Genomic DNA, 12,144 nt, shown 5'->3' with positions numbered 1-12,144 from the left:
GTTGCCTGCTCTGCCCAGACTAAATCTTTTCTCTCCACTCAGTAACTAAAAACTACAGTTCACTCACCAACACTCTCAGTCATCAACCACTCATCTCATCCCTCTCTTTCACCCCACTCTTTATCTGTACCACATCAAGCATTTAAAGACACACAAACACTTAAAATCATCACAAGCTGTGATTGTAAATATAGTATGCCAAGTACTGAGTAGTATTTTGTATTTTCTGGCAAAACCTCTTTCTATATTATACAATTTGAGAACAATATAGGTGCTGTGGTGCTATCAAGGAATTCCAACATTTCTGCATGGCAGCCCAGACAAACAGCTTGGGCCCAAAATTACCAAACTGCAGATTTACTTCCAACAATCAAAGCTTTTCTGCATTTGAGTGTGTGTTTGTGTGCACAGCTTAAAAAAAATTGTTTCAACTCTCTCAGTTCTCTGATATGTTAGAAGATGTTATCTTCTGCATACATTTCCCCCATCATTTTGTAAAATTGTTACATGCATCCATGTAGCTGGACGAAGCTAAGAACAATGTGGGACATGTCAACCATCATAAGGAATATTGATGAAAAATGATGCATCAGAACTGATAAATAACCTTTTCTAGGACAATGAGACCGTTTCTAGGACAATGGAATCTATATGTCTATATGTCTTCATGTGGACCTTCCTTGAAAATTGTTACGTCAGAAAAAGCACTAAGATCTACAAAACTTATGGCTTTGTATGACTCTTTAGATCTTTAAAGAATCTTTCATGTGAATAGTGAGGTCTTTGAAACTAATACATTTATACTACTGCTTTACGAGACGCCAAATGGTTACCGCTCCCTTAATAAGCTTGAATAAGTTCCCATTTAGAGCTGGTGAATCAGATGGAAGTAGGGTTGCCAGTCCATTCCCACTATGGCAGGAGCATTTGGAGAGCAGAGGCATGCAAAACAACAGTGTGCAATGCTGTAACATCACTGCTGGCTAGGAACCCAGAAGATGTGGCACCAGATTGCATGACACTCTTAAGTTTCCCCCCGATCTCTAGAGTAAAAACCATAGAGGTAGGGAAAATTCCTAATCTTGCACATCTTGGCAACATCACTTCCAGATTCTAACCCATCAGTGAAGTTGAGGCATCATGTGATGGCATTCGCCCCTCTCCCATTTCCCTGTGTCACTCCATTGATCACACTGGTGGTAGACAGGAGAGCTCCAGTGGATGTTTGGCTGCGTCTAGCAGGCAAATGGCATCCCAGATGGGAGTCTCTGTGTGACAGCTTCCTATAGTCATATTCCTGCTGTGCACTCAAGTTTTCCAGAGATAAGATGCCATTTCTGCTTCATCCAATGGCAGAATAAAGATTTATTTCTTAAAAGTTCATTAAATCCAAAAAAAGGAAAGCAAATCATTAATGTGTCCTTATGCATACTATAATTTAAGCCCAGTTTTTTCCACCCCTCCCCCCAAAGACATTATGTAGAAGAATTTTAAAAGGTGCACTTTGTTTGGATTTAGTATCATCTGCTTTTACTGCATTTCACATATATGATATAATCTACTTGTTTCTAGTATATCTTTTCTTTAGTTTGTCCACATTGTTCTTGAATTCTGTTCTCTAATTCCTATTGCTTTGTTCATTTGTTTTCTTATGCTGTCTGATTGCACTACTTTAGGTCCTGTAACCTCTAGAATATTAGTGGAAAAGGTAAACTACACATAAAGAAAATAAAATCCCTAAAAATAGAAGACTTGGATCCGAAACCTCACTTGTGTTCCATCCTGTCCATTGTGGAGGCCGTGTTCTACTGTGGAGGGACTAGATCTTCTGGTACTAGATTTTAAAAGCTCATGGAAAGACTCTAGCCTTGCAAAATGTGCACTAGGGAGAGGAAACACCCCTGCAGTAGAAATGAGAATAGCAGAAGCAAAGTTTAGGATCCAGGCCAGGGATTTTCATGTGTCTTTTAATAAACGTATTTTATACTTTCACTGTTTCCCATTTTGATGCATATTTCTTCCTTCTGTCATACTATTCTTACAGAATTTTATATATTGGAAAACAGTTCTGTATTACAAGAAGCCCTTTTAAAGAAAAAAAAAGTCCAGACAGAAATTAAAATGCTTCACATTGATGATTATGGTAAATATACCTATATGTTATTAGTATAAACCAAATATTGTTCAAACATTTTTTTAAAATCTTTGAAACTAGCAGCCTTTAATGTTTTGCTCTTTTTTTAAAAGATCTTCCTTTACAGTTGTTGCTTCCAAAGGATTTCACACCGCGGAATAAGTATCCACTCCTGTTAATAGTGTAAGTATGAGTCTAGAGTTACTAATTAAATTATAATGTTGCATGGTTTATTTTCGTGCTCTCTAGGTAGAACAATATGTGCTTTATTTCACATAGCCCTGTTGGGACACGACCCTGCTCTGATTATTGTCATACATACACTACTTTATTTGAGGAATTTCTTTGAGGGATTACTAGACCATCTGTCATCTTTAGTTTTCAAGAATTGTAATGGGATAGAGATTTGGGGAACCAGTCTGAGAGTCAGAGAAATTAACAAACATTGAAGCTAGATTTTTCAGAAGTGTGAGAGAACAGATTCCTTCTGAGAAAGAGCCATATAATCTCTGGCTTGAATCACAGGACTTGCTTCCACTTGTGCTTTGTCATGCCGAGCATTCCTTTGGTTGGAGTGGGGCATCCCTCACCCTGGGCTTCCCACCACTGCTCAGCTGGCAAGTAGGGGAGTGGCAGGAATAGGTGTGAATGTTGTCAGTGTCCTGATGCACTGATATCACTCCCTGGACACCCTGAAATGACATCAGTGCAATGCTAGGGAATGCTTTAGCTTTTGGGAAATACTCTATGGTTTAACTTCTCTGGTATCCCCCAGCAATGCACTGACATCACTTCCAGGCACTTGGGGAGTGCTGTCAGCACATTGAGATGTTGACAACATTCTCTCCTTCCTCCGTTCCCACCATACTTTTTTCCCCACTGGCTGAATCCCTCTTCTCAGAAAGTCCCCAATCAACCCCCACTGGTTAACAGGGGGCACCTGGCAACCCTGGGCTGACTTAGGGACTGCATAGTTCCTTTCATCTTGGGTACAGTGCCTATGTTTTTTGGATAGCAATGGTTTGGCAGCTCATTTGAGAGTCAATTCACTGGCCCAGTGCATCAGCAGCCCAGTTTCAAAGCAACTTTGTTCTGTACACTGACCCACTGCTTGCATCCAAATCATCAAATCTTTGGTTTGCACCGGTTTTTACAAAAGGTCGTGCTGTATTTTAGAGTAAGCTGTGCTATTTTGCAAGTCTTTTAATTATGCAGACCAGGCTTCTTATGCCTATCAGGATTTTTCTTACATATATATATATTAGTTCCCTTGACAAAGATCTTGTTTGGATGCTGAACACTCCCTTCAGTAGAAGGTCACATTAACACAGCAAGCTTTTGTTGCACAAATAGGGCTGTAGCTCAGTGTTAGAGGGGCTTTAGATCATCTGCTTTGCATGCTGAAAGTCCCAGGTTCAATTCCTGATATCTCCTGTAGCTCACATAGTAGCTGATGATAAAGACCCTATGACCCTGGAAAGCTGATTTTAGTCAATACTAAACTTGATAGATCAATGATCTGACTTGGTATAAGGTAGCTTCTCGTGTGTTCACAGTCATACTTACTGAACAGTATTTGGCAGTAATCACTAGTAGATATTTGGAAGAAGCACACAGGGTAACGATGAAATGATCTCTTCTTTGTATTCTGTCTTCTCTGTCTTGTGTCTGTATGTAGGACATCATCCAAATGATATTGGCAGCCTTTTTCGTAGCTGATAGATATAAAAAATGCGATCAAAGATATTGTCGAAAATTCAAGCTTCTGAAGTGCTTGGGTGATGGGAATAATTCTTTGCCGCCCCAGCCGGAAGGAAGAGACAGACACAGGCTTGGAATTAAAGGGCCGTTTATTAAATGACCATAACGTAAACAAGGCAAGGGCCAACTAAGCGGTACAGGTCAAGCCCTGGGGTCAACTCCGGACCTCCGCCTTGACCTGTCTGGTCGAGCCCCACGCCCCTGGGTGTAGGCCATCCTTTGAATGGCTGCAACCCGGGCTGCCAGGCCATGGATCCCCATTGAAGCACCTGTTACGCCCCAGCCGCAAGGCATGAGGGGAGGCCTTGTATTGAGGATCCCCGCAGGTTTCTGCCAACGTACGGTAGCCGCAACCATGCATACCGCCCTTAATGGCAGCCCTGTCCCCACTCACGGGGAAGTGCCACAGGGTGCTCACCAGCCCGCACCCTATTCCCCAAATCTCCTGCCAATGACAGAACAAACCCCTACGGCACCACCTCAAATACCTCACACACTGCCATTAGTGCAAGGTAGGCGAAAAAAGCTTCCTTTCCCGTAGCCAATCTGGGAAAAAAGGTAAAAATTCCTACCCGGCTCTGGAACAGAGATGCTTTAGTCTGATCCTGCACTGGGCAGGGGGTTGGACTCAATGGTCTGTATGGCCCCTTCCAACTCTATGATTCTATGATTCTATGAACAGCAGCCAGCTAGTCCTGCACTAAAACAGGGAGAGGTGGGTGGGCCGAGCTCTTTCAAAACTGTGGCCAGGGGAAGACGGAGCCGCCGAAAAACGGCCCTTGGCTCCGCCCCCTGGCCAATGCACCGGATGCCCGGGAAGGAAGGGAGCCTGCCTCCTTTCCACCGGGCAGGGCGGCAAACGGAAACTCCCTGCCGAGGCTGTTGAACAGCCGCAGGGTGAGTCTTCTTCTTAAAGTATTCGAACAATTAAATGATTTGTTATGGCATCATTATAATAAACAATGCTACAGATTATATATTAAGAAGCAGGGGACCAAGGAGACTTACAGAGAGGGGATCTCATCCTTCCCCCACTCCCTCTGCTCCTTCATCCATGCCTGTGGTGCTGCAGCCTCCACCTACTGGGCCTGGCTGTGGTGGCTGCAGCCTCTGGGGCAACAACTCCTATTTCTCCCTCTTCTAACTACCAGCCAGCTGCAATCTCCTCCTTAACTGGCTCATGGGGGGAGGGAATGGTTGCTCCTACTCTTCCTCCTTACCCACCCACCTCCAATGCCAGTGGTGCAAGAAGGAGGCAGTACTAGTGGTGGCTCCAACTGCTACCCTCTTGCCCTACCCAGCTCAGTTTGCCTGCCTGCATGGCTTACAGCAGCCATGAGAGGGACAGTTGGCAGTGGTGGCTCCCATTCTTTTGCCCTGCCCCATTTCTGGCAGTGATACAGAGGGGCAGGGGCAGTTGCTACTCCCCTACCCACCTGGCTCAATCAGTGGCAGGCAGCTGCTCTTCTCTTCTCTAAAATGATGGCCAAGAGCTCATGAACTAGTATTGTTTTGGTCTTTGTTGCCAAACTTTAAACTTTTTTATTTTTTTATATTTTTTTCTGCAATCCTGGGATGTTCCAGGTTTAGAATTAGATTTATAATACCTGAGGGACTATGTCAAATTGTTGTGGGTTTTCTGGGCTGTATTGCCGTGGTCTTGGCATTGTAGTTCCTGACATTTCGCCAGCAGCTGTGGCTGGCATCTTCAGAGGTGTAGCACCAAAAGACAGAGATCTCTCAGTGTCACAGTGTGGAAAAGATGTTGGCAGGTCATTTGTATCTACTCAGGAGGGGTGGGGTTGAGCTGAGTCATCCTGTAAGAGTTTCCCAGGGTGTGGAATGCTAATGGTGGGAGGCTTCACTGTATCCTGAGGAGGTTCTTTTGCATATGGATTGGTGCTTGATGTGCTAATCTTCTCTGCAGGGCTATTGTCGAGTATAGAGTGTTTTGTTAGCCTGGTGTTTTTCAGAACTGGAAACCATGCTCTGTTCATTCTTAAGGTTTCTTCTTTCCTGTTGAAGTTTTGCTTATGCTTGTGAATTTCAATGGCTTCCCTGTGCAGTCTGACAAAGTAGTTGGAAGTGTTGTTCAGTATTTTGGTGTCCTGGAATAAGATACTGTGCCCTGTTTGAGTTAGGCTATGTTCAGCCACTGCTGATTTTTCAGGTTGTCCAAGTCTGCAGTGTCTTTCATGTTCTTTTATTCTTGTCATAAGAACATCCAGAACAGCGAGCCATTCCCAAGCCAGATGCTGCCAGCTCAGCTCCAAAGAGATCCTTTATCACCATAAACTGAGAGTTTTCCCTTCATTCCATGACAGTTGTCTTTGTATTACTATAAGAAAATATCAGTAATTAGGACTCAGATATTAATGTGACAAGCAAAGCCAGATATAACAAAAGATCTGATTCAAAAATGGTACAAGAGTGCCGTAGATGTCACATCCTCCCTTTCCCTCCCTCCCTCTCTCTCTCCCTCTCCCTCTCTCCCCCCCCCCTCTCTCTCTTTGGAACATTACCCCCACCTGCGATGCTGAGGTTGGGAGACATGTACTCTGTTCTCTCCAGCAACACTGAAAGAGGTAGGCTCTGGAGTCTCTCTGAGCAGCGTACCACCACCCTTGGATGTTTGTCCTCTGTATGTTAGGAACCCCCCTGGTGCCAGGACAGTTGCCCAAGGGTACAGCTGTCCCCAAGGCATATACATAACACTGGCCAGCTGTTGGAGCATGCAAAAAGGAATCACTGCTATGATCTTTGACTAAATAACTTTAGTACTAAAAGGCAGAGCTCTAAAGTAAATACAGGCAAAGGATACAAGCTAATTAAAAATAAAGGCAGAGTTTCTTCACACCAGCTCCAGTTGGAGGCTGATGGGTGAATGTGTCATGGTAGCTGCCAGCCCTTGCAGAAGAGCGCCCACACACGTCACCAAGACAAAGGAATCTTTTCAGACTCCAACCCACATGGGCTCTGATGTAAGTTACCCAATGTGCTGTTAAGGTTCTGGACCCCAAATCTCAGCAAATCCTTTGGTCCAGTGAACTTCATCCAGAACAGCAAGCAGGATCCCAAGCCAGGTACAGCCAACTCATCTCCAAGAGAATCCTTTGTCACTATAAACTAAGAGCTGCCCCTTCATCCCATGACAATTGTCTTTGGTTATATAAAGTTAAAATGCCACATTCATTAGTCCATTGCAAATATATAATTTAGCAGTGGAATCGGCTGCCTAGGAATGTGGTGGGTTCCTTCTCATTGGCAGTCTTCAATGAGTGGCTGGACAAATACTTGTTGAGGATGCTTTAGGCTGTTACTGTGTTGGATGGTGGGTTAGACTAGATGGTCTGTAAAGTCTCTTCCAATTCTATTACATATATAGATGTATTCATCAAAATATTTTTCCAAAATTATTCCAACAGGAATGTCCTTTTGTTCGTTTGTTGTCTTACTTGTGCCTAGCTAGTATACAGTGCATAACTTTGTTCTTGGCTCAAAAGCTTACTAAGAATACTTCCAGAAGCTTTCCTCAAACTATGCAAAATTGAATTATGCAGAAGGACTTTCTACCCAGATTATAGAGCTGTAGCATAAGTAGATACTTTTTAGGGACAGGGACTATATGCTATTCTGTTGAGTTACTGTCTGCTGATGTAGATATGCGCCTACTAGAGAGTTTCTATGTTGCTAAACATGCCATGAAATTAGTTTTGCTTTGTTTCAGAAAGATTTCATCTCTGTATTTGGCTTTATGCTTGTTTTTCAAACTTTCTGCTACCATATCCTATTGTATCTCTTTCACTGCTGTTCATTATTGTACTTTGCTCAGTGAATGTCTAGCTGTTGGTTATATTGTATTTTCACTTGCACTGTGTAATCCACCTTGGATCTCAGTGACAAACTATAAATAAATAAATAAATAAATAAATAAATAAATAAATAAATAAATAAATAAATAAATAACCACATATCATTCCCATCCTGGCAGTGTGGTTCCCCAACTTAAAAAAAAAAAAGATTAGTATTTTGTGGATTGTGCATCTACTGAAAATAACTAGGTTGGTTACATCATGGCATAATGTATTTCGTTCCAATTGTACTTTTAAAAAATACCTGCTATCCAAAAATATATCTCAAGACCACTTGAGATGTTGCATTTATATTGTAGTTGCTTCAAAAAAGTTGAAGCACATGAATGCTAGTCCAGGTGTGGAAGCCGTTTGTATGAAGAGACTTCCCATGAGGTTTACGTGGTTTCTGGAGACTGTGGTTTTATTCATTCTGCTAGATTGAATAAAATGAATATTCTGCTAGAATTTTATTAACTGAAGTCAATGGATCTACTTCTGTTGGCCCATAATTCTTCTGGCATTGGCCTGATTAATAACCTTCCTGGTAGCTTGTCATTCTTTCTTCTCCACTACTCATGGCATCCTGAAGATAAATCTGGATTATCTGGTCCCCAAAACTGAAAATGAGTGTGCTATTTACCATGCATGGGATAAGAATAGTACCTTTGTAATTGAGATCATCTTGGCATGGCATAGATGCCACAAGAATCCAAATGTCTTTTCCTCTTGAACTTCTCAATGTGCACATGAAATTCTAGTTCATTAAACTGAAAACTGCACATCTAAGGGATGCATAATGTCACTGAATGTGTAAAGATTTTTTCTGACAATATGCAAAGAATGAGCAATTAGCAGAGAATCTCATTAACATGAATAGAAATGCACAGCTAAATCTTCTGCAATCTGCTAATAATGCAATATTTGATTATTAACAAGGCAGGAGACATTTCAGCAACTTAATCTAATAAAATATTGCGTGTCCTGCATGCTGTATTTTGTGTACATCATTGTTTACATGGCTTTCAAGAAATTCTCTATGTAACTTGTACTCCTCCCTAAGTTTTTTGTTTCTACTCTCCATTTTCTTTGTGGTTTTTTCCCTTATAATGCCTTAGATAAGAGGTCCCCATCATGTTAAACCTGTAAGCACTTCTGGAATTTTGAGAACAAGGAACGGGTGCTAGCACAAAAAGGTTGCCATGGGGGCCAGGACTGGCACCCCCAAGCTGCCATGGGATGTTGGGGCAGGATGTTGCCTGGAAACCCATCTGTGGACACTATGACAACAGTGCACTCCTTGTTGGAGATCATTGTTCATGATCATGTTTATGTTGTTTCACTACTTATGATCACGATTATGTAATTTAGTTACTTCTTAGGATATGGGGATATTTACTTGCATGTTTCTTATATAGATTTTTTAAAGAATACCTCAGAGTTGAGTAATTGTATTTGTATGCAATATTAGAACTACAAATTGGATAGAAAAATAGGCTTACTTGTACATATGAAATATTATTTTTAAGAGGCAGTGAATACACCCTGACCTGAATAGCTTAGGTTATCCCAATCTTGTTGGATCTTGGAAACTAAGTAGTGTCAGCCCTGATTAGTACTTGGATGAGAGACCACCAAGGAAATCTATGGTTGCTGTGCAGAGACAGACAATGGCAAACCACTCTGAATGTCTCTTTCCTTGAAAACCCTATGGGGACACCATAAGTCAGCTGCAACTTGATGAAAAAAAATGGATATACATAATAAGTGTGAAACATAGGCCGTTTTCACATGTCATTAACGTCGTGCAACATTGTGCAACACTTACGGAAACTAGCATCTTTATAGTATAATTGCTGACATCAACGCTCCACAAAAATGGAATCATGATGGGGTGTCGTTCATTAATAACAAGACTGCAACCCTTCAGCAATATTTTGTGATGGAAGAGGTGAACCTGGAGTTCGTGACCAAGACCTGGGTACGGAAAGGTGAAACTGTCAGCCTGAAAGAGCTGCCCCCCCCACAGGTTTCTCGGTCCTTCACCAGTTGTGGGACAGTGGCCGGGGGGGGGGTGGCAGTGCTCATTCAAGAGTATCAGGCTTCTCCCCATGCCAAAGATTGCCAGCATTGATTGTGTGGGCCTGGTGTGGGATGCCGAGGAGAGTATAGCTATCTGTCTGGTGTACTGATCGCCTAGTGCACCAGCAGATTCTTTGCCTGACCTGTTGGAGGAGGTGGCTGGCTGGTTCTTGGAGTACCCCAGGTTTTTGATCTTGGAGGACTTCAGTGTCCATGCTGATGATGCTACCTCCTCACCGGCCATGGACCTGATAGCCTCCATGGCGGCATTAGGATTCTCCCAGTTTGTATCAATGCTCACACATCAAGCAAGACACACACTGGATTTGATCTTTGGGGTGGTGATACAGGTGGATCTGGACAAACCTATAGTAATGCCATGGTCAGGCCACCTTGTCCTGAGGGCTCATCTGGGCACCATGACTCCCCCCCACACACACACTTAGGCGACGAGCTGATTTATGATCGCGGAGTCAAATGGATCTAATTAAATTCCAGAAGGCTCTGCAGGATCCAATACCCCCTGGTGGCTCTTTGGATGAGTTGATAGAGGACTGGAATGCCCGTCTCTCTGAAGCTATCAACAAGATCGCTCCCTGTCGCCCTCTCCAATTCAGGTGAATCTCCCAGGAGGAGGTAGGCAGGGTCCTGCGTGCTGTGAAATATACCACATGCCCACTGGACCCGTGCTCATCATGGCTGGTGAAAACTAGCAGTGATTGGATTTGGGCACTTTTAGCTGACAACATTAATCTTTCTCTGAGTTCTGGGATTTCCCCAGACTCACTGAAGGAGGCAGTGGTGCAGCCCTTATTAAATAAACCATCACTGGATCCTGTTGATTCAACTAATTACCACCCAGTTTCAAATCTTCCGTTCCTGGATAAGGTAATTGAGAGGGCAGTAGCGTAACAGCTGCAGGTATACCTGGATGATGCCTCTATCCTGGATCCATTCCAGTCCAGCTTCAGGTCTGGCCATGGTACAGAGACGGCTCTGGTCACCCTCACAGATGATCTGCAATAACACCTGGATCGGGGCAGGTCGGCACTGCTGATACTTTTAGATTTTGCAGCAGCGTTTGACATGGTCAATCATAATCTTCTGACCCATCGCATTGCCGATGTGGGGATTCATGGGACAGCCCTGCAATGGCTGAACTCCTTCCTTCACAGTTGGGGCCAGAGCGTGGCACTCGGGGAACAGAAGTCCTCTCACCATTCTTTGGTATGCGGCATCCCTCAGGGGAAGATTCTTTCCCCGATGCTGTTTAACATCTATATACGCCCCCTCGCCCCATTAGCTCACAGCTTTGGGCTAGGTTGTCACCAGTATGCAGATGACACCCAGCTCTATCTGCTGATGGACGGCTAGTATGATCTTGCTCCGGATTCCTTGGCCAAGGGTTGAGGCTATGATGGTATGGTTACATCAAAGTCGCCTGAAATTGAATCCCCGGAAGACGGAAGTACTGTGTCAGGGTCATGGGGTGATCGAGTTGGGGACCCGGCTCCCAACTCTCAATGGGGTACAATTGAAACCTTTGCTCAGGTCACGACCATTGCCAGGTCTGCCTTTTTTATCTTCAACAGGCCAGGCAACTGGTGCCCTATCTTTTGCCACAGGACCTGGCCACAGTAATCCATGCAACGGTCACCTCCATGCAACTCACTCTACATTGGGCTGCCCTTGGGCCTGACCCAGAAGTTACAGCTGGTCCAGAACACAGCGGCACGCATCCTTACTGGAATGCCAATCTGAGCGCACATTCATCCTGTGCTGTGCCAACTGCACTGGCTCTCAGTGGAGTTCCGGATCCAGTTCAAGGTGTTAACTTTGGTGTTTAAAGCCCTTCACAGATTGGGGCCTGCATACCTGCGGGACTGCCTCTTGCATTATGTCCCCTGCAGGGCCTTGTGCTCTGCAGACAAGCAACTCCTGGTGGTCCCCGGCCCAAAGGACATCCGTCTGGCCTCAACCAGGGCCAAGGCTTCTCCTGCCCTGGCCCCGGCCTGGTGGAATGCTCTCCTGTTGGAGATCTGGGCCCTGCGGGACCTGTTACAGTTGTGCAGGGCCTGTAAAATGGAGATGTTCCACCAGGCCTTTGGCTGAGTGTCAGCATGTGTCCCCCTTCTTTCATCAAAGACCATCACTTTTTCTGGGGCTGCCCTCGGCCATCTGCTATGCCCATATACAGACTCCCAAATATTTATTTAAATAGCCTGCATCTGGACTATTTTAATGACTTTTAAAGATTACTATTGATTTTATGGTTTTGATTGATTCACTGTGTTTTATGAAGGTTGTTAGCCGCCC

The 12,144-nt window shown here is 43.9% G+C and overlaps 1 protein-coding gene across 1 annotated transcript in view; it reads left to right on the top strand.

Moving 5' to 3' along the window:
• DPP10 (dipeptidyl peptidase like 10) overlaps nucleotides 1-12,144 on the top strand; it is a 439,415-nt gene that overhangs the window by 400,396 nt on the left and 26,875 nt on the right. The window contains exons 18-19 of the mRNA XM_054971084.1: nucleotides 2,045-2,143; nucleotides 2,248-2,317. Of these exons, the coding sequence (XP_054827059.1) occupies nucleotides 2,045-2,143; nucleotides 2,248-2,317 (169 nt within the window). The remainder of the gene's footprint in view (nucleotides 1-2,044; nucleotides 2,144-2,247; nucleotides 2,318-12,144) is intronic.

This window comes from Eublepharis macularius, chromosome 2 (assembly GCF_028583425.1).
Source record: "Eublepharis macularius isolate TG4126 chromosome 2, MPM_Emac_v1.0, whole genome shotgun sequence".
NCBI lineage: Eukaryota > Metazoa > Chordata > Lepidosauria > Squamata > Eublepharidae > Eublepharis > Eublepharis macularius.
The sequence above is the reverse complement of the archived record's forward strand: the minus strand, read 5'-3'. Positions and strand labels throughout refer to the sequence as shown.